We start from the raw sequence: 26,819 nt of genomic DNA on the forward strand, positions 1-26,819 counted from the left end.
CCTGTGAACTAGCATTCTTAAGTAAGTTTTTCCTGCATTTGTATCCACCATGACTGTAGTCAGTGTCATTGACCAGTGAATACTGATAACAGAGATACAGTTATCATGAAACTTTCCTGGCTGGTGAAGGGCCTGGAGCACAAATTTGATGAGGAACAGCTGAGGGAACTGGGGGTGTTTAGTCTGGAGAAGAGAAGGAACAGGCTGCCCAGGGCAGTGGTGGAATCACCGTCCCTGGAAGTGTTTATAAACTGTGTAAATGAGGCTGTCAGTGACATGGTTTAGTGGTAGCCTTGGCAGTGCTGGGGGAATGGTTGGACTTGATGATTTTGAAGGTCTTTTCCAACCTGTTGATTCTGTGATTCTACTCAACTTAGTTAGCTACTGGATGATATACACAGAACTCCATTACACTGAAAAGCGATGACATTAAGCTCTGCTAAAAATATTTCCTGACTGCCAGAAATAGGAACTCATTAGAAAATGACAGGTCTACACACCAACATTAATAGCATAAGCACTGTGCATGCTGCTGCTGCAGAGCAGAAACACTGCTGCAATAAGCAATTAGCAAGCTGCTTTTCTGAATATGGATTTATTAACTGTAGGTCTAAATGAGTTTCAGTGCTGGGTTAACAGTTGTGTTAGCGTAAGAACTGACACATAACCACCGGAATGGTTATATGAGGTGCTTTATTGCAGCGCTGGGAAACCAGGGGCACGCGCCCAAATCTGGCTTCGACCCCGTCACATCGCGTTCAAAATTTATGCATAAAAGTTTCGCAATTAATGCATATTCAGCGTGTTGCTACATTAACTAATACATATGCATCAAGGATTATTTCGTTAGTCCATTACATCAGCCTCTTCTGCGCTTGCGCAGCCCCCTCTGGTGGTCGTCCCGGTGAAGTAAGGAGTCTTCCTCACCTTTTCACCTTTCTGCTCTTTGGACAGGCCCCAACCATTATGTGGATGTCAGCATTCTCACTTCCTCGCTTGGCTTGTCCTTTTATGTTGCAATTATTTCACAATGCTACCAATATTGCAGAGATGAAATTTTCTGCTGCTTAAGATACATGGTTTCCATTTCTAGACAAAGCTTCCTTGTAAGCAATACAAAAATTATGAACGTCTGTATTATCAAGACACACAGTTAGAAAAAGCTTCCTTGTCTAACCACAAGGTCTTAGGCCAGACACCCTGTGTCCTTCTCGTCATTGTTTCTACTGCTGAGAGTACCACAGCAAAGTTACAAAATTCTTTTAATATACAGAAGTCTACTATTGATTCAAAAACTTTTCAAATACAGTCATTTCTGTTGCTCTATATAATTATTTTAACGTAAAATTTCACTTTTTCTAACAGTTGGACTCAAGGATCTTAAACGTCTCTTCCAACCTAAACAATTCCATAATGCCATGTACCTACTGAGTTCAGAAGGGCTTTGCAAAACCATGTGTAAGGTCTGCCACCGTGTCTTTGATTTATTCTGGTGTATCACTGACAGCTTTAGCTAAACCAAGCCCTTCCTGTAAACCCTCTTTATCAACCATCATGAGGGGTCTCTCAGTGTGTGTTTTCTGGGAAGCCGGCCCGTGCAGCTTCGCCGGACCTACCGGTGTCCCGCAGACGGAGCGCGGGGCGGGTACGTGATCGAACGCTCCTCGGTCCCCGGGCCGGGCCCCTAGGTGTCACCGGCACTGCGCAGTACACCTCCAGCACCCCAGGCCTCCAGCGAGGCCCGGCATAACCCGCCGCGACTACCAAGACCCCGCCTGTCTCCGCCCTTGCCTCACCACTCCCTCAGCTCTCCCCGCCCGCACAGCGCCGCCTGGCGGCCCAGCCAGCATGGTCTCCGGCAGCCGCTCCCCCCTCCCGGGAGTTGGTCAATGGAGAGGGCGGTGGTGCCATCGAGCCCCGCCCTGCGCGGCGCGGATTGGCTGTCCCGCCGCAGGGGGGGAGGTGCCGCCAGCACCCGAGGGCGTGGTGCTGGCGGCAGCGGGCGAGCTCAGCGCGGGTGGTCGCCATCATGTCGCGGGAGTTCGAGTTGTGCCCCGGGCGGCGAGTTGGCGGCGATCAGCCGTGCTTCATTATCGCAGAGATCGGGCAGAACCACCAGGGCGATCTGGACATCGCCAAGCGCATGATCCGCATGGCCAAGGTGCGCAAGGCTGCTTTGCCGCCGCCAGCTGGGCTGGTGGGCCGGGGGGGGGGGGGGGGCGGTAGTGCGGCTGCCCCGCGGCCTCGACGGTGCTTTCCCCTCCGCGTGCTGAGGGGCAGCGGGAGTGTGGTGTCACCGGCGGTGGGCGGGGAAGCCGGGGAAGGGCGGGAAGTGTTCTCTGGCGGCAGTGGGGTGGGATAGCAGGGAGAGGGATGGGGTTCTGCCCCTCTGCACCGCTCTGTGAGACACACACACACACCCACACCCCCACACCCACCCGGAGTCCTGCATCCAGCTCTGGGGCGACAATACAAAAGGGACATGGAGCTGTGGGAGCGAGTCCAGAGGAGGCCCCGCAGGAGGAGGTGCTGCGAGGGCTGGAGCAGCTCTGCTCTGTAGACAGGCTGAGAGAGCTGGGCTGGTTCAGCTTGGAGAAGAGAAGGATCCGTAAGGGGAGACCTTAGAGCAGCTCCCACTGCATAAAGGGGCTACAAGAAACATGGAGAGGGGCTTTGTACAAGGGCCTTTTGTAGGGACAGGACAAGGGGAATGTCTTTAACCTGACAGAGGGGAGACTGCGATGAGATCTTAGGCAGAAGTTCTTCCCTGTGAGGGTGGTGAGGCCCTGGCACAGGTTGCCTAGAGAAGCTGTGGCTGCCCCATACCTGTCAGTGTTCAAGGCCAGGCTGGACAGGGCTTGGAGCAACCTGGTCTAGTGGAAAGTGTCCCTGCCCGTGGCAGGGGGTTGGAACTGGATGAGCTTTAAGGTCTGTGATTCATGATGCACAGGAGGAATTTGTAAAACACAGTAGCTAGCAGGAGAAGGCAGTGGTGGTGAGAAGCAGCAGAGCGGGTGATGACTTTGTAGCCCTCGGTCTGTATTTTGCAGCCTGTGGACCCTCTCAGGAAGCCCCCACCTCATTCACAGTACATGTACCTCTCTGCACACGGGCAGATTAGACAGCCTCTGCAGGGCTACCAGCAGCCTTCCAGCTGTGTCACAAGGTAACTGTGAACATTGCAAGAATCAAGTAACTGCCCCTGATGAACCTCCGATTTGATCCAGTTGCATTAGAGTTCTTTAGGCCATGTCAGCCTGTAAGACAGCCAGGCTGCTTTGAAATCTGGTATTGTAACCATTAGATATACTTTTGTTAGAAAACAGCATGTCATCACTGTATAAGTCAGGGCATGATGAATTCAGACCTGTGACTGGAGTATATGTACAAAATAATGTGGTCAATTTAACTGCACCGTTTGTGTTGCTTCAGACAAATTTCATGTTCGAGCTCCTCGCTCTGCAGAATCTTGTTGCTTGTTTTCATGTCAAGTTACCATGTGGCAGCTACGCTTTGAAAAGCCACAGAAGTCCACTTCAAATAAGGGGCATGCATAGAAAGAGGCAGTTCAGTTTTGTAGTTTTGGTGTGTTTTCTTTGTAGACTGCTACTCTACTACATATGGAGGCATTCTGAAATAGAAAGACTTATGTGTTGGCAGGCTGTCCCTCACTCATTCCTGTTCATACCATTTCTGTGACTGATGTGATGATGATGTTGAACTTGATGATCTTAAAGGTCTTTTCCAACCTGGTTGATTCTGTGTGAAAACTCCACTGCACACCAGCCCATCAGCTGCACGGTCCTTGTGCTGAGGCACGGGGTAAGCGCTCAGTGTGTACCCGCTTGTTTTGCAGGAGTGTGGAGCAGACTGTGCCAAGTTCCAGAAGAGCGAACTGGAGCACAAGTTCAACAAGAAAGCCTTAGAAAGGCCCTACACGTCTGAACACTCCTGGGGAAAGACCTACGGAGAGCACAAGCGCCACCTGGAGTTTAGCCACGACCAGTACAGAGAGCTGCAGAAATACGCAGAGGAGATTGGCATTTTCTTCACAGCTTCTGGCATGGATGAGGTATGTAAGCTGTGCTGGAATGACAAGCAGAGTCCAGCTGTTGTGTCGTGTTGGTTGTTCGGTTTTCTTTCATAAAAAGAATATAAAATACATAAGAATGTTGAATTTCTAAATCAGGAAAACAGAGTAATTGTACCTCTGCAAGGTCGCTTGTATCTACTGAGTGATGGCTGAACATCTAGTGAGATGACTGAACATCTTGGAAGACCTGCCATATATGCTGAGGTGTTTATGCACAGTAAATCATATTAGAGAAAAGGCCTCTGTTGAACTTCATAAACAATCAAAAGCTTTGAGAGTTTAGAACAAGATTGCAACCTGACCACTCTCCAGAGTTGACTGGTATATTGGCTCCAAGTGTTTCAAACCCCCTCTGCATTTAAATCAGATTCCTTTCTCAAGTTATTCTCAACATAACCCCTATTATTTCTCTCTTTTTTTTTTTTCTTTTCCCTTTCTGCTGCCTACTAGGCCCCAGTTGGTATTTCTAAGCATCAGAAATGCTTCTATTCCTTTTCTTTTACTTATCTCATGGGGAGGGTCTCCATTTTGTGCTGTTGCTACTGAAGCATTTGCTGCTTTTTGTCAGTGGGCCACTGAACAGTCAGTCACCAGCTTGGGGACTCCATGGAGCTCATCTTCTGCTTTTCACCCTTAGGGTATGAATACTTTAATTCTTATACATTACCTGTCTCAAAATTATGTTAGTTACATTGTTTTGCAACTAATTTTACATCATGCTGCAACAAATGCAATGCACAATTGAAATGTGTAAACTGGAAAGATCAGGAGCAGTTAAACTGCAGTACAGATCAGAGGTTACAGATTGGTTTACTTTTCTTTGTGGCCTAGAAAACACAGAGAACCAAACAAAGTAAGCCAGCCATTCTTGCATCAGGTAGGCACAGCAATGTTCCTGTCTTTCTGCAAGTAGCCTTACTGAGGGTAGGATTTGCTTAATGTTTTAAGGTGATCTATTCAGTGCCTCTTTCTCCTCCCTGATGTATCAGCTTAAGCTCATTTCTCACAACTGACAAAAGTTCATTCTTTCCTTGTATCTCGTTCCTGTGTATTTGAACACCATGGTCACATCTCTTCTTTTCATTTGTTTTTTGTTTTGTTTTTTTTTAGCTGGACTGAGCAACTTCAGTTCATTCAGCCTTTTTATGCTGTCTTTTCTAGTCTTCTGGACATTCTCACTGCTTCTGTCAACTTACTGTCTATTGACCAAAATCCATGAATTGCTGTGCCCCAGCTGAGATGATAGGAGCACCAAACACCATAAAAAAAATTACTTCAGAGGTCTGACAGACAAAATGGTATTTTGCATGAATTGCCATCCCCTGATGCCATGGGCTGAGAAACAGATCTGTGAAAAGAGGGTGTTGCAATGCTTCTTTTGTTGTACTCTTCAGGCTAGGGTTTAAACCATGACAAATAGTTAAGTCCAAGAGTCTTGGAGTATCTGGAACCTTAAAGACCCAAATGCCTTTAGCCGGGGGGTGGGGGGTGGGGGGTGGGGGGGGGGTGGGGTGGGGGGGGGCAGAAATCACTCTCGTTGTTATTAAAGCCTCCAGCTTATAAAGGCTATTGTGCAGTGCAGAACACCTTTCATGTACAGCAGCTAAGATCACTTTCCACCTCTGGGATCCCTCTTTTTTTCAAGATGTTGAGCTTCTTTGTGTGTGGCTTCATCAGCTAATTAACAGTACTGATATATGTTTGTGTCTTCTTTTTATCATGGCGGCATTTCTGCTAGAGAGGAGCTTGGAACTCACGTCAGACATTGCATAAATGGATGTAATGAGTTCCTGAGAATACATTGACTTGTGTAAATTGAACATGATCTCTGGAACTCCAGCTATGTTGAAAAGGTTAAATTGTGTGTTTAACTATATGACGAAATCAGTGAAGTGATATGTGAAGTAAATATAGCGTAAACACCTTTATCTACCTTGTTCTGTGTACTGGAGACAGAACAGGATCCTGTGGAACCACTCCCTTTAATGTCCCTGTTGTTTAAGATTACTTCCTGATGCTTGAATCTCTTGCAGAAAAGCATTTTTCAAGAGATATTTACCAAATGAAGTGACTTTAGATAAAGTCACTTTGTGCAGACTTCCTCAGATATCTGTGGTTTTCTAATAGAGTGAATTCATTGCCTTCATGCACAATGCATCTTAGTGAATAAATTCTATTGAAGAGGTGTTATGCATCCTGGCTACAAAAAGTTGAATCCACATCATTATGATGATGGAAAAATTAGGCTGAAGAAGATGTGATTCTCTTCTGGACATTGCTGCTCTTTCTCTGGCAGGAAGTAGATTTGGCTGCCACAATGAATGAGCTGAGGGAATTATAAAAATGCTTGTGGGTGGTTGAAGGGGAACAAGGTTAGGTAACTATTTCATTGTTTCCACTGGATGTGGTTAGAGGATTTTTGTATCTTGCCTGTGGTAGATTTGGGATTTTCTTCCTTTAAAGTACCACACAGCTTGGCATCATCAGCAAACTTGCTGGGAGTGCACTCAATCCCACTGTCCATGTCACCGACAGAGATGTTGAACAAGAGACGTGGTGGGACAGCTCACATGACTGGAATATAGTCATGGAGGGCTATGTCCTTTTCAGGAAAGACAGGCCAGCCAGGAAGAGTGGTGGGGTTGCTCTTTATGTGCGGGAGGAACTACAATGCACCGAGTTCTGTCCGGGGACAGATGACGAGCGAGTTGAGAGTCTGTGGGTGAGAATTAAGGGGCAGGCTGGCAGGGGCGATACTGTTGTAGGTGTCTGTTACAGACCACCAGATCAGGGTGAGGAAGTTGACGAGGCCTTCTACAGGCAGCTGAGAGCGGCCTCACAGTCACAGGCTGTGGTCGTCGTGGGGGATTTTAACTTCCCTGATGTTTGCTGGAAGGACCACTCAGCAACCCAGCCACAGTCCAGGAGGTTCCTCCAGTGTATGGATGATAACTTCCTCCTGCAAATGGTGGATGAGCCGACCAGGAGAGGAGCGCTGCTGGATCTCATCCTCACTAACAAGGAGGATCTGGTTGAAGCAGTGAGGGTTGAGGGCTGCCTTGGTTGCAGCGACCACGAGATGGTGGAGTTCAGGATCTTGTGTGGTAGGACTAGTAGAATACCAAGTAGAACTGCAGCCCTGGACTTTAGCAGGGCAAACTTTGGCCTTTTCAAGCAATTGCTAGGGGAAATCCCATGGGCAAGGCTGCTTGAAGGTAAAGGGGCCCAAGATAGTTGGTTGACATTCAAGGACTGCTTTTTCCGTGCTCAAGATCAGAGCATCCCGACATGTAGGAAGTCAAGGAAGAGGGCCAAGAGACCTGCGTGGCTAAATAGGGAATTGCTGGGTATGCTCAAGTGGAAGAGGAGAGTTTACAGGTCATGGAAGGAGGGGCTGGCCACTTGGGAGTAATATAAGGCTGCCGCTAGAGGATGTAGGAAGGCAGCTAGGAGGACTAAGGCCTCCTTAGAATTAAACCTGGTGAGAAGGGTCAAGGACAGCAAAAAGAGCTTTTTCAAATACATGGCAGACAAAACTAACACCAGAGGCAATGTAGGCCCACTGATGAACGGGATGGGTGCCCTGGTGACAGAAGATACAGAGATGGCAGAGTTACTGAAGGCCTTCTTTGTCTACTCTGCTGCAGGCAGTCCTGAAGAGCCCTGTACCCCTGAGACCTTAGATGAAGTCAGGTTGTCCTGGGTTCAGCAGTAGCAGTCATGTTTTTCCTTTGTGTTAACTGGTGCAGTGCTGTGTTTTGACTTCTAGCTTGAGAACAGTGTTGGTGAAGCCGATGTTTTCGGTTGTTGCTAAGTGATGTTTACCCTGACCAAGGACTCTGTGAGGCTCATGCTCTGCCAGGGAGGAGGGGAAGCTGTGAGGAAGCAGAGACGGGGCGCCTGACCCGGGCTAGCCGGGGAGGTATTCCATACCACAGCACGTCATGCCCGGGGTGGGGGGTAACTGGGAGTTACCCGGAAGGACAGGGGCTTCCGGGTGGAACTCGTTTTCTTGGCCGGTGGTATCGTATTCTCTTCCCTTGTTATTTTCCCTTATCATTGTTTTAGCTGATAGTAGCGGTGGTGATTTGTTGCTGGACTGTTCCTGTCTCAACCTGTAGGAGTTGCACTCTCTCGATCCTCCTCCCCGTTCCTCCGGGAGCGGGGAAGGGGAGAGCCCCGGTGCGGGGGGGGGAGGGAGACGGACACGGACCTCGATTGTTGTCAGCTCGGCACCACTCACTGGGAGTGAGTGAACAAGTTACTTGACTGGGTTTAAACCACGACACAGGTCAACGGAGTGGTTTGCCTTAGTCGATGAGGAATGGGTTAGAGATCAGTTGAGCAATCTGGACATCCATAAATCCATGGGTCCAGATGGGATGCACCCGCGGGTGCTGAGGGAACTGGTGGAAGTCATTGCTAGACCACTCTCCATCATCTTTACCAAGTCTTGGGAAACGGGAGAGGTGCCTGAGGTCTGGAGGAAAGCAAATGTCACTCCAGTCTTCAAAAAGGGCAAGAAGGAGGACCCGGGTAACTGTAGACCAGTCAGCCTCACCTCCATCCCTGGGAAAGTGATGGAACACCTTATCCTTGGTGCCATCTTAAGGCATATCAAGGATAAGAGGGTTATGAGGGGCAGTCAACATGGCTTCACCAAGGGGAAATCATGTTTGACCAATCTCTTAGCCTTTTATGAGGAAATAACATGGTGGATGGATGATGGCAGAGTGGTGGATGTGGTCTACCTTGACTTCAGCAAAGCATTTAACACAGTCTCCCCCAGGATCCTCAGAGCTAAATTGAGGAAGTGTGGACTGGATGATCAGGTAGTGAGGTGGACTGCGAACTGGCTGAAGGAGAGAAGCCAGAGAGTTGTAGTCTATGGGGCTGAGTCTAGTTGGAGGCCCGTAACTAGTGGAGTGCCTCAAGGGTCAGTACTGGGACCGGTATTATTTAATATATTCATCAGCGATTTAGATGAGGGAATTGAGTGTACTATCAGCAAGTTTGCTGATGACACTAAGCTGGGAGGAGTGGCTGACACGCCAGAAGGCTGTGCTGCCATCCAGCGAGACCTGGACAGGCTGGAGAGTTGGGCAGGGAATAACTTGATGAACTATAACAAGGGAAAGTGTAGAGTCCTGCATCTGGGCAGGAACAACCCCAGGTTCCTGTATAGGTTGGGAAACGACCTGTTAGAGAGCAGTGTAGGGGAGAGGGACCTGGGGGTCCTAGTGGACGACAGGATGACCATGAGCCAACACTGTGCCCTTGTGGGGCAATGGCATCCTGGGGTGTATTAGAAGGGGGGTGGTTAGTAGGTCGAGAGAGGTCCTCATTCCCTTCTACTCTGCCCTGGTGAGACCACATCTGGAATATTGTGTCCAGTTCTGGGCCCCTCAGTTCAAGAAGGACAGGGAGCTTCTGGAGAGAGTCCAGCGCAGGGCAACTAAGATGATTAAGGGAGTGGAGCATCTCCCTTATGAGGAAAGACTGAGGGAGCTGGGTCTCTATAGTTTGGAGAAGAGGAGACTGAGGGGTGACCTCATAAGTGTCTATAAATATATAAAGGGGGAGTGTCACGAGGATGGAGCCAGGCTCTACTCAGTGGCAAACAATGATAGGACAAGGGGTAATGGGTACAAACTGGAACACAAGAGGTTCCACTTGAACTTGAGAAGAAACTTCTTCTCAGTGGGGGTGACGGAACACTGGAACAGGCTGCCCAGGGAGGTTGTGGAGTCTCCTTCCCTGGAGACATTCAAAACCCGCCTGGACACATTCCTGTGTAACATTATCTAGGTGTTCCTGCTCCGGCAGGGGGATTGGACTAGATGATCTTTCAAGGTCCCTTCCAATCTCTAGCATACTGTGATACTGTGATACTGTAACTTCATTTGCCAGCTCCTTCAGGACCCACGGATGGATTTCATCAGGTCCCATGGACTTGTGCGCATTCAGGTTCTTAAGATGGTCTCAAACCTGAACCTCTCCTACAGTGAGCCTAAGATCTTCATTCTCACAGTCTCTTCATCTGTCTTTCAAGACCTGGGTGGTGTGCTCAGACCATTTGCCAGTGAAGACTGAGGCACTAAGAACCTCAGCCTTCTCCAAATCCATGGTAGCCAATTCTCCTGACAGCTTCCAGAGAGGGTCCATGTTGCCTTAGTCTGTCTTTTATTTGCTGCATACCTATAGAATCCCTTCCTGTTATTTTTCACATCCCTAGCCAAGTTTAATTCTAATTGGGCCTTAGCTTTCCTAACTTGGTCCCTCGCATCCTTGACCACATCCCTGTGTTCTTCCCAGTCCACCTGTCCTTGCTTCCACCTTTTGTAAGCTGCTTTTTTCCCCTCTAAGTTTCCTCAGCAGCTCCTTATCCATCCACGGAGGTCTCCTGGCCCTCCTGACACACTTGTCGGGATGCAACACTCCTGAGCTTGTAGCAGGTGATCCTTAAATATCAACCAACAGTCTTGGGCCCCTCTGCCCTCTAGGGCTATATCCCATGGAACCTTACTAAGCAGGTACCTGAAGAGGGCAAATTCTGCTCTCTTGAAGTCCAGGGCACTGAGCTTGCTGCACGCTCTTCTTACTGGCCTGAGCATCTCAGACTTGACCATCTCATGATAGCTACAACCAAGGCTGCCCTGGAGTGTCACATTTCCAACAAGCCCATCCCTGTTGGTGAGCACAAGGTCGAGCATGGTACCTCTCCTTGTCGGCTCCTCTATTACTTGCAGAAGGAAGTTCTCTTCCACACAATTGAGGAACCTCCTGGATTGCTTGTGCCGGGCCGTACTGTCCCTCCAACAGATATCAGGGTGGTTGAAGTCCCCCATGAAGACAGGGGCCTGTGAGCGTGAGGCTGTTCCTATCTGTTTAGAGTGCTTCATCCACAGAGTCCTCTTGATCAGGTGGTCTGTAACAGATCTCCACAGTAATGTCCCCCATTGCTGTTCTCCCCCTGACCCTGATCCACAAACTCTCTGTTGACTGATCACCTGTCCCCAGAGAGAGTTCCATACTTTCCAGCCTATCACTGACATAAATAGCAACTCCCCCTTCCCGTCTGCCTGGCAGGTCTTTTCTAAAGAGCCTGTAAACTTCCATTCCAACACTCCAATCATGGCAGCCATCCCACCATGTTTCTGTGGTGCCAATGATATATCCCTGTAGGGGTGGGTGCACACATCTCTAACTCCTCTTGTTTATTCCCCATACTACAGGCATTTGTATAGAGGCATCTGAGCCGAGCTCCAGATGAAGCCAGCTCATTGGCTGGAGCAGTTGATATATCTTTGCATCACTCTTGAGTGTTTATTACAGGTGGTGGCAACTGACTGGAAGTGTTGGGGTGGAATGATGCTCCCCTCCCCTATTACATGTAATTTAAACCTTTCTTGACCAGCCTGGCAAGCCTCCTGCTAAAGCAGTGTGCCCACCAGCTCCACCAGCCCCCAGTAGACCTGGCCTACTAAATTGAGTCCCATGTTCTAGATACCCAACCCCCTAACTATGGCACCACTGTTCTAACCATTTACTAACCTGGCCAATCCTCCTAGCCTTTTTAAGGTCCTCCCCTTTGTCCTGGATGATTGATGAAAAGACAGTCTGAGATCCAGAGCCCCTAACCACCTCTCCCAGGGCTCTGTAGTCCTTAATGTTCTCTGGGCTACTGCTATCTATGTCACTAGCACCCACATGGACCACGAAGTGGGTAATAGTCAGTGGGACTTCCTAGACCAGGCAGCCTCTCTGCAACATCCCTGATCCAAGCCCCTGGAAGGCAACACACCTCCCTTGAGACTGGGTCAGGCCATCATATGGGTGCCTCTGTGCCTTTCAAAGTAGAGTCCCCTACTAGTATGACCCGCCACTTTTTCCTGGCAGCACCAGTAGAGATCTTTACCAGACCATCAGCCAGTTGTTCATGTGGTGAGTGTGTTTCCTCATTAGCCCCCTGCAGAACTGTGAAGTGATTCTGGGTGGGGACAACAGATTTAGGAGGAAGCCCCTTAATGTTAGTTGTCCTCTTCCTCTTTGTGTGTGTTGTGGGGTTTTTTTTTGTGTTTTTTTGTTTGTTTGTTTTTGTTTGTTACTAGTTCCTATCTTCCCGGGTTAATGCCCTCCTTCTTTCCTGCATGAGCTACAGTGGACGCTTGAGGCCCCTGCACAGTTGGGCCTGGAGCAAGCATTCCTGCTTCCTCTCAGCTTCCCCGACATCTTGCAGCCTGTTGACAGCGTCCCTCAGCTCAGTCCCTGCTGTAGGAGGACCTCCACCAGGGCGCACCGAGCGCAGCCCTGCCCATTGCGCACCCTCCCCTCCCCAGACCAGTGCAGGCACTCTCTACACCCCGAGCTCTGCGCTGCAGCCTCCCCTTTCATCGACTGGCTGGTGCCGACGTCGCCACTGCCAGGGAAGCCACAGCACAGCTCCCAAAGCGAGAGCGGGCCGAGATCCGGGCCCTGACGGTAGCGCTCCCTGCTCCTCCCCCCCACCCTGCCCACGCCCACTGCCGCGCCCCGCTCTCCCTGGCCGGGTTTTCCCCGCTCAGGGCGGGGCCGTCCCTCCTGGCTCCGCCCCCCGTGAGTCCCTGCTCTCCTCAGCGCAGCTGCGGCTCCTGGCAAGGCGTGGCGAGGGCTCGAGGCTGCCTCGGTGGCTGTCCGCGGTCAGAGCTGAGGCGCCTCCACGCTGAGCTGCCGCGCCCTGCAGGGTTGAAGGCTGCTCTCTGGGTCATTTTGTATTTCCGTTTCTGGGGCACTGTTTTCCAGGTGCTTATTCAATATACTCACACAGTTTTTCAGAGCGACAGATCTAGTCAGGAAAACTTCTGTTTGTGGTATAGTAATTCTGTCCTGCGGGAAGTATGTGTCAAGAAGACTGCTTGTGTGACTGAAGTGTTTTTTTTTATTCAGCAGGGAAGGTCCCATCTGCGGGTAGTTGCTGTCTCTGGTAGTACCAAAAAGGAAATGCCATGGCCCACAAGCTCATTTTGAAGCTAGAGAAGCAGTGGAGCTCACCTGAGCTAGGCAGCTGTACCTACAGCTTGACCAGCTATGGCTGGGAGACCAGAGAGCCTGGCTGGAGACAGGGATCCCAGTCAAAAACCTGTGTGACATTTGCTTTTGGAAGTAGAGGTTTGAAAGAAAGCACTTTGGTAATACTTCACCTGGAGGGAAATGAGAAACTAACCTCCTTGGAATAGTAAATATTACTCCAGGAGCTACTTGGGATATATACATGTGTGTTTGTGTGTATATATATAGGTATACACACATACATATGTGTGTGTGTATATATACATATATATATATGACCTACTAAATTTGGTCATCTAAATTTGGTCAAAACTAGATTTGGTTTTGCTGTTTTGAAGGGTTGTTTGTAACCCAGCATGGTAGTTCTTCAATTTTGATCCAGCTGAAGTGGTGAGTTGAAATGCAGTGATGTCTTTTCCTTGCAGATGGCTGTGGAATTTTTACATGAACTGAATGTTCCATTTTTCAAAGTAGGATCAGGAGATACAAACAATTTTCCCTATTTGGAGAAGACTGCAAAGAAAGGTATGCATTTTCTTTTGAGTTGCCCCAGTGTGCCCCAGTAGATCAGTTATTAGATATTTCCTCCAGCTGATTTGGGGAAAAAAGTCTAAAAATTCCTTTAGAGGAAAATCCCCCTCAGACTCAGGGAGGCAGGGGGAGGGGGAAAGATTCACCCAGCTTTCTTTCCTCGTTTAACTGAATTAATTTACCTCAAAATTTTAATTTAATCTTATATAGCTTTCTGACAGACCTAGGACAAAACATGTACATATTTTCTAATGGGTAGGTCGCCCAATGGTGATTTCCAGCGGGATGCAGTCAATGAACACAATGCACCAGGTTTATGAGATTGTGAAGCCCCTCAATCCAAACTTCTGCTTCCTGCAGTGCACCAGTGCATACCCGCTTCAGCCAGAGGATGTCAACCTCCGCGTTATATCGGTCAGTGAGTAACCCAGAGTGTGCCCTGTGCACAGTACCACTTTTACTGAGATCTGGATCTTAGGCATGCTGGAATTTGCCTCTTAGAAGTTAGAAAGATGTGTCATTTTCCTGTAATTCATGCAAGTGCTGAAGTAAAGATACCCACTGGATCCTTTTTTAGCAGAACTCAGCTTTGAGGAACATTATAAAGGATATTACCTGGAGTATTCACAACTAAACAGAAAAATATGACATATGGTTATGTCATATGACAGGTCAGCTGCTGGCAGTGCAAAGAAAAATTATGTAGACTGTTACCATTAAGAAGGTGCATGGAATTGAGAACATAATTTTAAACAGGGAGCTAGAACAGAAAACTCTGTTAAAAATTCTTCGTGTGAGTATCAAAGTAATGAAGAAAATGGATTAGGCCCATGTATAGTTTCCTTGGCTGAAAATATTTCTTGGATATGCCCAATAAAAATGCAAGGAAATTTTCCAAAATTGGCCAGTGTTCAAGCACTTGCCTATCTTTATACACATATAGTCTGTTATTTTTTAGTAGAATTTTTAGTGACTGCATTTAGTTGACTTTATGATTGAGTGACTGTCCCTTATGCATGGGTGAAAGGATTGCTTCAGATTTTAAATATGTGGTTGAAGGAGTCTGCTTTGGCTACAGGTTAAGTGTAACCGGTCCACGGGTTTGTGGACGAAAATAGAGCACTACTCTGTCAGTGTAACTGACAGTGATGAAAGTTACATTTTGAGCCTTTCAGAACCTTGAGGAGTACAACTGAATTAAAAGGAAAAGCATAAGCGAAGTTGTAGAATAAAACACACCATCTTTTCCTTGTCAGCACTGAATTCTTAGTGAAATTCTTAGAACATGATGGTCAGTAATGCAGTGTGACATGTTGAATGCAAGAAAGATCAATTTTCAGCATAACCAACTGCTTGGTTTGTGGCACAGTAATTTGCCATGGTTTTTATTGCAGTTATCGCTGTTAAATTTGCTTTGTCTTTGAAATTGCTACCTTGGTAATTCAGATCAACTCTGTCACAATTCAAGGCCTATCAGTCAGCTTTTCCTGATATCCCCATTGGCTACTCGGGGCATGAAACTGGCATCGCCATTTCGGTGGCAGCAGTTGCGTTGGGAGCTAAAGTGGTGGAACGCCATGTGACTCTGGACAAAACATGGAAAGGAAGTGACCACCAGGCATCCCTGGAGCCAAACGAATTGGCAGAGATGGTGAAAGCCATTCGTACTGTGGAAAAAGCAATGGGATCTCCAGTCAAACAGCTACTGCCTTGTGAAATGGCTTGCAATGAAAAGGTAAGTTTTGATTTGTTCCATGTATAGCTGGAACTTACTTAGACCTGTGGTTAATAAGTCTGTATTCAGAAAAGCAGCTTGCTAATGATTTATTGCAGCAGTGTTTCTGCCTCTGCAATCAGAAATCTCTGCTCTGCACCAGCAGCTTGCACAGTGCTTACGTTGAATCACTGAAGTTGGTGCAGACGTGTCATTTTCTAATGAGTGTTTCTGCTAGTCATGAACTATTTTAATCAAAGCATAATGTGGTCAGTTTTCATTGTAATGGAGTTCTGTGTCTGTCATCCAGTAGTTAACTTAGTTGGGTAGAATCATGGAGTCATTTATGCTGGAAGAGATGTTTTGAGATCATTGAGTCCAACCATTGCCTCAAGACTGCTAAGACCACCACTAAACCACGTCACCTCTACATCTAAATACCTCCAGGGACCGTGATTCCACCGCTGCCCTGGACAGCCTGTTCCAGAACCTGACCCACCCTTTCAGGGAAGAAATTGTTCCTAACATCCAGTCTAAACTTCCCTTGGCACAGCTTGTAGCCATTTCCTCTTGTCATATCATGTGTTCCTTGGGAGTTGAGACCAGCCACCTCCTGGCTGCATCCTCCTTTCAGATTGTTGTACAGTGATAAGGTCCCCCCTGAGCCTTCTCCAAACTAAACACCCCCAGTTCCCTCAGCCATCCCCCATCACACTTGTGCTCCAGGCCCTTCACCAGCTCTGTTGCCCTTCTTTGGACCCACTCCAGCACCTCAATATCTCTCTTGTAATGAAGGGCCCAGAACTGAACACAGGATTCAACGTGCAGCCTCACCAGTGCCCAGTACAAAGTACTTGGTAATAGTCATATTGGGTCTCTGTGACTGTGTATGAGCTGCTGTTACACTAAGCTAGAATACTAGTTAGTCTAATGAGATTCCCTCCACTCTGATTCTGAAAAATTCCAGTGATCCATTATCTGATTTCAGAAAGAGAGCCTAGTTACAGTGAGGTTACCACTCAGCCTTCATTTGGAATAGGAGTTAATGAGGAGGGCAGTTCTATACAACTTCTTCCCAAGTAACTGCAGAATATTCCTTAGCCTTTTTTGCTATACTAAGCCTAGGAATGTGCTTGACTTATTTTTTAATCTTCTGTTTTCCTCCCCTGTAGCTGGGAAAATCCATTGTGGCGAAAGTAGCAATTCCTGAAGGTGCAGTACTCACACTTGACATGCTGACAGTGAAAGTGGGAGAGCCCAGGGGATTTCCCCCAGAAGCAATCTTTGATCTGGTGGGCCAGAAAGTTAAAACAAATATCGAAGAAGACGAAACCATCACTGAGCATGCAGTGGAAAATCACATCAAAAAAGTAAAGTGCTAAATCAGAGCACTCTATTCTGTATTTCATCATATATATTTAAGTATAGCAGCATGGTAGATTAGAAGGAGTATAATTATGAGGATTGAAGCAGGTTAGAATTTTCAGGTTCTCAAGTTTCTGAAGCAAATGGAGATAAATTACAAAGGGCAATTTTATTAGAAATTGTATAACATTGCGTCTAGAAAATACTGTGCTCCACCTTTCTCCATTCCTCTTAACCTAGGTTAATTTGGAGGTTTGCCACATGTAACACCACAGTCTGCTACTGTCTAGCTTCCTTTTCTGGTAAGAACACAGTAAACCATGGTAGTTTTGTCTGCAGTTTGAGTTGTTCTAACTCTGTACCTTCTGGTGTTCCTCTCTATTTCTTCCTCAGCCTGTGATAGCAGCATGCTAGTTGGAGTTGAATGGAGATAGATGAAAGTTTACATATGCTGAGACAGTGCAGCCTCATGGATTTTCCTTAAGCCTTAAGATAAAAAAGTCTTGAGATAAAGTTGTGGGTTGCAGGAATCTGAACACTGGGGATAATGAGCTCCTTGAGAAAGCTGTGTTCTTAGGAGACAGTACCCAGAAAGGAGGCAAACAGAATACGTAGAAAGGTCCCATTTAAGGGGCAAGGAAAGAGCCTTTTTGTAGTTTTCATGAACTGAAAGGCATGAGGACAAGCAGACAGATTAAGGAGGGAAGAGTAGATCCAAGATGGATCAGTGGAAATAAACTTATTGTACGCTTCAGAAACATGTCAGAAGCATCTATTGTGAACTGAGTGAAGCCTGGAATCTTCAAATCAATTTGGATACCTCTGGGGATACTATGTTGGGGCAGCTTCTCTGGTAGGAAGCCAAAGGCTGATGAAGATTCAGCAGCTCCTTTCCTGGACTAAGCCAATACATTGGGTTGGCTTCTTTCCCCTGAGCCTGATTTTATAGGCAGCTGAAGCTGGATGCTTGACCAGATTACATAACTGAGCTTCAGCTTGTGGTCAGTGCAGCTGTTGTGTTCTCTGTGTCTGCAGCACAGCTGCTTTCTTTTCAAGTATGAAGTGCAGTCCTACTTCTGTCAGCTTGCTGCTCTTCCCTTTGTCCGGGAAGGAGCCCTGTGACAGCAGTTGAATCTCTCAGCACTTTTAGTACAGAGATGCTTTGGTATAATTCATCTCCATTTTTCTTTAGTGGAATCGTTTACCTAGTGATGGCTATTTGGAACTTGCTACCTCTTGGTCATGAGTTGATGAAGTGTCTTGAGTTTGGTGGTGGTGTTTCTGTGCCTGTGAGCTGTTGACTTTCAAGATGTTTACCCTTCTGCAATTCCGAGGAAGCTGTGTTTGCATCTTTAAACTGGGAAGCAGGGATCCTTTGAGTCATGTGCTTGACCATATGTGAGCTCTGACTGATGCAGTATGCTTGCCTTACATTAAGAAAACTGCTCAATTGTTAAATGATTCTTTGTTTGTTTCAAATTGGAAAAATAAATTTACCTTCTAAAACAAGGTACTGTTTCTGTGTTTCAGCCTATGGTCAGACCTTGCCTTTGCCAGCACCAGTACCATGGTTTCAAGGTCTTTAATATTTGAATACTGTCAGGATTACCTGACTTGCTTCAAGCAGCAGGGGTTCTTCACTCCAGCAGGGCTGGTCCTAGAGCCTGCTGTAAATGTAGACAGAAATGTCCAGGAACTTTAATAATGTACTGGGGAAAAAAATAAACTACCCCTGTACAGAAACTTGGAGCTGTCTCCTTTTCTGTGAGCATACCCCTGTGCAGTTGCAGTTAAAGAGCCTTTGCAAATAGGACACACAAATAAATGAATCACTGACCTAGTGTTTTAATTGCCCCTGTGAGTCCTCCAGGCATCTCATCTTCTCTTGGGCTTGGTACATGATTTCCTCATGCTTCTGCTCTGTGCAGGAAGCACAGGGCTATTCAGAGGCCCAGTTCAGGGTCTCTGTCGCAGGACCAGCTAGCTAATGGCTATTGAGCGGGGCTGCAGAAGCTCCTACTTCAGCTTTATGTGAAGGGACCATTCCAACAGTTGGTGCCAGTCTTTGATTTTTATGAGATGATATTTAATTATGAGCTAATTCGCTCAGTGGACTTATTATCCAAATCTGACCTTGTCAGCTGTAACAATATGCAATAATATTGTTACATTACTTATACAATATGTTACTATATACAGACTTGAAGCCTGAACTGACCTAACTGCAGATCCTTCCCAGAGCCTCAGGAGTGGGTACGTGAGTTCTGTGAAGCTGCAAGGGAAGGTGTTCAGGTGAGCCATGCCATCACTGACATTGTAGAATGAAAGGATTCCTGCTTCATAATCCAGAAAAACACCAGTGTGATTGGGATCATCTCCGATGGGAAGGGATTCTCTCCCCCTAGTGAAATGCCCAGTATGCAAACTCAAAGTTCTTAAGGCACGAGGATGCTCTGTTCCAGCCGCATTGGCAGGTTTTGGAGTCTCCTTTCCTGTCAATGGAAGGGTAGGCTGCACCAGCCCGCCCTCCTGCTCCAATGTGGAGCAGGTCCACTTCCCAGTAATGGCTCCCAGAGGAAGGCATCCCTGCTTAGCACTTGCCATAACTTACTGAATCTCTGGGGACCACAAAGATAGGACAGCTTCCTCCAGTTACAGCTTACTGTCATCAGACAGTCATCAGGCAGTTACAGCGTCAGGTGAAGGCTGTCATGCTCCTAACTGCACAAAACCAGGAGAAAAAGAAATCTCTCATGAAACTGAACAAGTTTGAAATGACAGTCACACAGGACAGGTCAAAAAGCTACAGGACTTTGAAAGAGATTTTTCTTTGAAGATGCTGTCCTACAACTTCAATATTGAATTGCCACATGTCTCACACAGGTTTTCCTTTCCTATACCTCAATAGTTTACTGTGATGTCATATGCTTTCTGTTTTCATGTTACAGAAATAACCCCAACATGATTTGGCAGCCTTAAACAGCCCCCTTCACTCTTTCTGTCAAGTCTGATAAAACCAGTGTCGGATACTTAAAGGACATAGGTTTAATAAGGTGTCGTGGTTTAAATAAGGACATCTATTTTTTCTTGTAAGTGAAATACACAAGACACGACAGAGAGGATCCCCACCAGAACCCACACACCACAGGGCAAGGGCAGCTCCACCACTAAGCAAAGACCGTAACAGGCAAGTCTCGCTGTGTTCAGTCCGCCTATTAGCTCGTTAGACTGCACATTAGCTCCTCCTGCCGGGAGAGCAGGGGCTATGTCCGACAAGAACCTAGCGGCTGCGGTTGAGGCAGGGTCTGCCAGCACACTGCAGGATGGAAATGAGATTAACCCATTGGCTAGGACCCTTTGGGGAAATCCCAACAGTGGAAAAATAAAACCGCTTAAAAGCAATCTAAAGAATAAAATTCCAACCTCACACACACAATCTCTCCAAATCCAGGAAGAGCTGTTTCCTGTGTGTAGGTACATTGCTAGCACACACACAGAATGCTAAGGCCGCTCACAGCAATGTGTCGTGGTTTAAAACCAGGCAGAGGGCTCCTTCACTCACTTCTCCCCCCCCCCCTTGCCCTCCCTCTACTCCCAGAGGGATGGAGAGGAGAACTGAAAAGAATGCAACTCCCACGGGTTGAGATAAGAGCAGTTCAGTAACTAAGGTATAACACAAACCACTACTGCTACCACCAATGATAATAATGATAAAGGAAATAACAAGGGAAGAGAATACAACACCTCACCACCAGCTGACCGATAACTCACCCCCCCAGCCTGACCAAGCACTGACCGATACCTCCTCCAACCCTGCAGTCTCCCAGCCCTTCCGGCTAACTCCCAGTTACATCCTGGGCATGACGTGCTGTGGTATGGAATAGCTCTTTGGTCAGTTTGGGTCAGGTGTCCTGTCTCTGCTTCCTCCTGGCTTCCCCTCCTCCCTGGCAGAGCATGAGGCTCACAAAGTCCTTGGCCAAACCAAAACATCATTGTTATCAGCTCTGTTCCCTGAAAGTCAAAACACTGCACTGCACCAGCTACCAAGAAGGAGAAAAATGACTGCTACTGCTGAACCCAGGACACAATGGAAACTTCCAAGTCTGCTACAGTGCAAGGATGTGAAAATGTACCACAGGCCTCCCCATGAAGAATGGGATCCTTTGGCTTCTGTCAGGGCATAAGCACATGGCCACACACCCTTCCCAAAAAGGGTGAATGTCATTATCAAAGAGAAACTGACATTTCCCTGTAGGCAAAAGGAAAAGCACTGCCCCCTCCACTAAAATCATGGCTATTGCTCAGGGTGATTAGGATCTCTTTCTGTTAAAGAAATCAGACAATTTAGGCTTCCTCCTGCTGTTTCCAAGTGGGTTGCCCTTCCTCAGACCTTCGTATTACACTGCAAAAAGGAAGACCTAATACAGGTCCTCAAGATTGAAAGACTCATGTGACTCTCTTCCATGTATGTTTAAAATTATTATGAATTTCATATAGACCTGGAATCAATGCTATAGCAGGAACACCTCACAGCTCAAAAATCAGGAAACGAACTGGTTCACCAAAATACCAACAGAAAGAACATTAAAAAGCAGTGAGAAAGACGCTACTTACATTCAGAAGGATCTACAGAGAAGGTGACTAGAACAGTTTACTTTGAGAATAAGAGGTAGAAAGAGACCATACAATACCACCTCCAGCAACTGAATAGGATCAGCATGCTGCTGTATTTGTCTGGTCCGATGTGAGAAGGCCTCTAGGGCTGCAAGCTTCTCCTGACAGGCCTCCAGCTGCTGTTCATGTGTTTCCAGGGCTTGCTCAGACTTTACATCAATGAAGTGTGCCAGACTCCCTTCTTCCCAAAGAAGTAACTGGAGCTCAGTTACTGACAGCTGTCTTTTGCTCATAGTGGCATGTGCCTATAGATGAAGCAGAAAAGCATCCTTCCATACTCAACAGACTATAACCATTTCAGGCATTTATCTCCCAGGCTTTCAATGTTATGTTTTGGTTGGATTTTACTGATTTGAAAGATCTCTTGAGAAACAGGTGCTTGCCCTTTAAGGGAGTGCTGCCAGGATTTACCTGGTGATGTCCTGGATGGAAAAGCTCGAGGGCAGGTTCCAAGATGTTTAGTTATGCAGAAAATGCTGTGTTCAGCCAGAACGTAACAGGGTCGGGTATTAACTGCTAAAAGCAGCAGACCTGGTCCTTCAGCACTAACAATTTGCCTTCTTTTAAAGCAAGCTATTGAGAGGGAAGGTGTAGAAAAACTTCCAAAATAAAGTAACATCAAAGCATAATGTCCTAAACTTCTGCAGAGTTCCCACCAGTTCTGACCAATTTTCTGTAACAGAGATCCTTAGAGATCTTCCTTAAAGCAAAAGCCATTTCATGATCTATAAATGGTGGAGCTTAGCATACCTTCCCATTCTTAAGACAAAATCAACAGAGCTGTGGTGTTTACTCAAATCTGAAGCCACACTATTCACTAATGCAGTTCAGTGCAATGCAGCTTACATCACAGAAGCTGAAATAACATCCATAGCTGGGGCTATTTACTATTCATCACTATTTATTATTATTCATCACCCCAAAAAATTCCGACATTGTTCTTCCAGAGGTGTTTGGCTAATCAGGGTGTGAGAGCCAGGCTTCTGGAGACTCTGTTCCTCTTCTCTCCTTTTGATAGCAATATGTGGTGATGAATACAGGGAATACACTCTTTTCCTGAGAAGCAGTAGCTCTCTGGGTCTTTGAATAGCTATAGAGAAAACAAAATGTCTCTCCTTGGAAAATGACCAGTGGAAAAGCAAACCACGCTTTACCTTCAGATCACCCTGCTCTATGCTCCTTCTGTTACCAGCTTCTTGCTCTGTTTGCTAGATCCTTCAAGCAAAATGCCATGAGCTCCTACACAGCAACAAAATGAAATCAAAATGAAATAAAATAGTTTCCTGACAACACCTGTAAAAAACAGATGTCAGTATCCAGCTGGCTTTCCATACAGAGAAGTATGTCACTGAAACATTCAGTTTATGAGGGTTGTTAAGGCCAGTAGTGATGAACAGGAGGATTTTCACACTTCATCTGCTCCTGGTGGTTAAACTGTTAACATTCAGAAAGCTGTGCAGATTAGTACCACCTTCATAAGGAACAGGGAACCCTATGATGAAAACAACAAAGACCCAGGCAATGCTGCCCCATGCCCTCCGTGCATTAATGTTACAACAGAGCCTCCCAGTAAATACAAGATAAGCCAGCTCCAGAGCTGTAGCTGTTGCCAGTGTCCTGTTCTGCAGCTGGGACCCAGTCCAGAGCATCTGCATGCACAGGTACCAGCTTACTGCAGCAAAGACTGACAAATACCACAAAGCAAAAACCAAATCTTTCTTTTTTGCTTGTAAAACACATCATGTCAAGCACTCACTCCCTCATGACACTGGCAAATACTTAATGCCAGCCCCAAGCATTTCTGGCTAAGCATTACTTTCCTTTCAGAGGTAAATGAAAGAACTGCTTCCTACCAGTTGAGACACTGTGTCTGCAGCACTGGCAAGCCACCCATGTCATTCACCATGAGGAACCAGCTCCAGAAACATGCCTTTAGGGATCGCCTACATGCCCCAACTCCTTCAAGTGAAAATGCTGTACAGGCAAGGATTTCTAAGAGATGAGACTCCAGTCAGGCTCACAGGACACATACCAAGTACACAGCATGCTGACCCCATGTCCTGCATTCAGGAGCACAGAGGGTGTCCTTCCAGTTGATTTTATTCACTCTTGGACCCAGGCATGAGCAGGCTGATGAACCTTGCACAATGGTTCTCATCTTCTTAAGCATCCACAGCTAGCATTTGCTGAAAGCACCAGGGAAGACTGTCACATGCTGCCTGGCTGGTGTCACATCACTGGGGCGACACAGAGTAACTGCTCACAGCAAACAGAATCATTGGTCAAAATACCACCTATTGGGCTACTTTTGGTAGTTTGTGCTGAAATCTCTGCAGCACTAAGCCAGTAGATGTCAGCAGATCTCTTAGAAACAGCGTCAGAGAGGACACAAGTTTCTAAATCCCGCTCACTTCCTATTTTGGTCAGCAGCAGCATCTCCTCCCCTGTTCAACAGCCCCCCAGGCAATCAGCATTAACCCTTTGCAGAGGGATCATGCAGGGAAGCACTACTTTATTCTGAGTCAAGCAAACTTTCAGGAATCTTTTGTATGTGTCTGTATATTTCCTGTAATCTAGTTTTATGTAGATTAGAAAAAACATGTTATTAGCGCTACATCAGTTCAATTTTCATGTTCAAGTTTGATTTTCCTGAAAAACAATATAATTTTGAAGGTCCTAATTCTGCTGGTACTGGAGGTATTTTGTGTTCTAGCTTTTCCATTAAGTAAATGAAAGCAGGAATTCTTCTGTGGCTCAATTGCTCACTATTTCATTTAAAAATATGGGAAATCATTCTAGGCTATCAGAAATGTATTGGTGCATAGGTTTCTTACTAATTTTACTAAGTAAGATAAACTCTCAAACGTCTACCTTTCAAACTGCTTTCTGCAACATCATGGAAAGATAGCGTGTGTTATAAAAGAGAATTAGGACATTATGAAAACTTTGTATTTCTTGTAGTGTTTCTGAGTTGGTTGCCTACTAGCAGACTCCTTCAACACACATATTTTAAAACACTGAAAATCAAAGTATCTCTGACAAATAGGGATGAAGAAAAGCAAAGGCAATCCATTCTTTTTACGCCACAATTGTTAATACTGATGATAGACCTTGGGCTGCCCAGTCCTCTGAGTCAGATGACCAAGACTGCAGGAACAGTGACTTTCCATTTGCGGGCACTGTACAGAACCAGTTTATACCGGCTGAATGCTCACAATCCATGTGGCCTGATGGGATTCATCCCAGAGCGCTGGAGGAACTGGTGGATGTTACAGTGGAACCCTTCTCCATCATCTGCCAAAGGTCTTGGGAGTCTGGGGAGGTCTCTGCTAATTTGAAGTTGGCCAGTGTTACTCCAATTTACAGCAAGGGCATGAAGAAAGGCATAGGAAACAACAGACCTGTTAGTCTGACCTCAGTACCTGGAGAAATTATGGAAGAGATCATACTGGGTGCTGTTCAAAGGCATTTAAAGGACAATGCAATCCCCAGGCACAGTCAGCATGGGCTCACAGTGGGAAAGTCCTTCTTAATTAACTTGATACCCCTCTACAATAAGGTCACCCATGTAGGGGATGAAGGGAAGGTGGTGGCTGTAGTTGTTCTGGATTTCAGTAAGGCTTTTCATCCTGTCCCTCAGAGCATCCTTCTGGGAAGCTGTCCAGCTCTGGGATGAGCAGACTCATGGTGGACTGGCTGAAGGTCAGGGCCTGAAGGATTGTAGTAAATGGGGCTACATGTGGCTGGCCACTGGTCACCAGTGGTGTTCCTCAGGGCTCAGTTCTAGGGCCAGTGCTGTCCCAAGTTTGTATCAACAGTCTGGAGTTGCACGTACTGTTAGCAAGTTTGCTGATGATACTAACAGAGGTGCTGTTGGCTCTCTCTCAGTATAAGGGGCCTTGCAGCGGGGATCTAGATAGATTGGAGCATTCGGCAATGAATGAATGGGATGAAATTTAACAGGTCCAAATTCTGGATTCTGCACCTGGGACAGAGGAGCACTGGACACAAGTATAAATTGTGGGAATGGTTCAAACTGCATCAGAGGAGATTCAGACATTAGGAAACATTTCTTTACAGAGAGGATTGTCAAACACTGGAACAGGCTCCCTAGAGAGGCGGTGGATACCCCAAACCTGTCAGTGTTGAAGAGGCATTTGGACAATGCCCTTAACAACAATGCTTTGACTTTTGGTCAGCCCTGAACTGGTCAGGCAGTTGGACTAGGTGAACCATGTGGCAGAAAGGCAGAGCTGTCTGCACACTGTAGAGTCACAAGCAGACAACTTGGCAGCAGTACTGTCCTTAGCTGTGTCTGTGCTGTGCACTCATTGCCACAACTGCCAGGAAACTGGTTCAGCTCAGCAATAACCAGTGACCCTGCCACTGCTGAGGGGCAGCACTGTCTTGGGATGGGGGAAGGCATAGGGGAGAAAGGATGAGGGTATGCAGAACTCACTGTACTGCTGACAGTTTTGTGCTACGGTCCTAAAACTAGATCAAAATGCAAGCATATCTTTCCATTTCTCCTTTCTGTAGAGCCACCTACCCAATAGTCCATGAACTGACAGTAGAAATTCAAGCAACCAAGCTGTCATATGTCAGCAACAGACCATCTGTTTCTGACGCTCTTGCTGAGATTTGCCTTCTCAAGGGGGATGCAAAACCCATCAGAAGCAAAGTTATGCACTCACTTTGGAGAGATAACTCCCAAATCCCACTTCTGAGGCAATCCCCGGAAAGGCAGGCTTTGGTACACATGGATTCCTAAGAAATACCCTCCTTAATCAGCATGAGCAAATCTTGTGTGTACTCCAGGTTTCTGATACCCTGGGAAAGATTTACAAGGCATATAATGAGTTCTTTTCTTAACAGATTAGGACAGATAATACCTCTTGCTTCAGGCATGGAGTTCTTGCAAAAATCACTTCTGCCTGCTGCCACGGAATGAGCACTGTGTACGGTTGTGGTGTCCCCAACATGAGAACAACATAGAGCTGTTTAAGCAAATCAAGGGAAGGCCAGGAGGATGATTCCAGTATGGAGACAGGCAATAAACACCGTGACAGACCGCAAAACATGCCCCTTCCACAGTACAAACCATACAGTTTGTACACATAGTACATGGTGAGTTTAGATTAATTCTGTTTCCAGAAATAGCAGTTTTCTGTTGCTGGGAAGACTGCCTAATCCAGCAGAGCTCACAGGAATTGGATTTGGCTGCTGCCTGTGATTAACCTGGTGCCCAGAATCTCGCACAGGCCGGTGCTGCACCACAGAAGTTGTTTGCAGCACACACACATTTGCTGGAGTTGTCAGCGAACAGCATCCAGAGAGAAAGGGACAAAATCCTGGTACAGAGGCAGCAGGTAAGCTGATGTCAGCTTCACTTGG

General features: G+C 46.6%; 2 protein-coding genes and 1 long non-coding RNA gene across 3 annotated transcripts; 2 read left to right on the top strand and 1 right to left on the bottom strand.

The window, feature by feature from the left end:
* The first annotated feature begins 1,981 nt into the window (after positions 1-1,981).
* NANS (N-acetylneuraminate synthase) lies at positions 1,982-18,494 on the top strand. The gene is made up of 6 exons (XM_061478776.1): positions 1,982-2,161; positions 3,857-4,072; positions 13,567-13,666; positions 13,932-14,086; positions 15,141-15,407; positions 16,559-18,494. Exons 1-6 carry the CDS (start codon positions 2,030-2,032, stop codon positions 16,766-16,768), a joined length of 1,080 nt encoding a protein of 359 aa, XP_061334760.1. The 5' UTR covers positions 1,982-2,029; the 3' UTR covers positions 16,769-18,494.
* LOC133282660 (uncharacterized) lies at positions 5,511-6,021 on the top strand. The gene is made up of 2 exons (XR_009747687.1): positions 5,511-5,574; positions 5,619-6,021. It is a non-coding gene; the product is annotated as an uncharacterized LOC133282660 (long non-coding RNA).
* A 347-nt stretch (positions 18,495-18,841) lies between the features above and the next one.
* On the bottom strand, positions 18,842-23,583 carry TRIM14 (tripartite motif containing 14). Its single transcript, XM_061478759.1, is given in 8 exon segments — positions 18,842-18,892; positions 18,975-19,134; positions 19,136-19,327; positions 19,329-19,468; positions 21,443-21,670; positions 22,580-22,634; positions 22,636-22,664; positions 23,458-23,583. Coding segments are annotated over 8 exon segments (981 nt in total).
* Positions 23,584-26,819: the final 3,236 nt, after the last annotated feature.

This window comes from Pezoporus flaviventris, unplaced genomic scaffold, assembly GCF_033815535.1.
Source record: "Pezoporus flaviventris isolate CSIRO_AGI_PZ_B2104156 unplaced genomic scaffold, CSIRO_AGI_Pfla_v1 ptg000131l, whole genome shotgun sequence".
In the NCBI taxonomy this organism is placed as follows: domain Eukaryota; kingdom Metazoa; phylum Chordata; class Aves; order Psittaciformes; family Psittacidae; genus Pezoporus; species Pezoporus flaviventris.

What these genes read in the sequence shown, in the direction of transcription:
- NANS (XM_061478776.1), top strand. Translation starts at nt 2,030, where the DNA reads ATGTCGCGGGAGTTCGAGTTGTGCCCCGGGCGGCGAGTTGGCGGCGAT. An exon ending in GCATGATCCGCATGGCCAAG is followed by an intron (nt 2,162 to 3,856) that starts GTGCGCAAGGCT and finishes CTTGTTTTGCAG; the next exon opens with GAGTGTGGAGCAGACTGTGC. An exon ending in GGAGAAGACTGCAAAGAAAG is followed by an intron (nt 13,667 to 13,931) that starts GTATGCATTTTC and finishes TCTAATGGGTAG; the next exon opens with GTCGCCCAATGGTGATTTCC.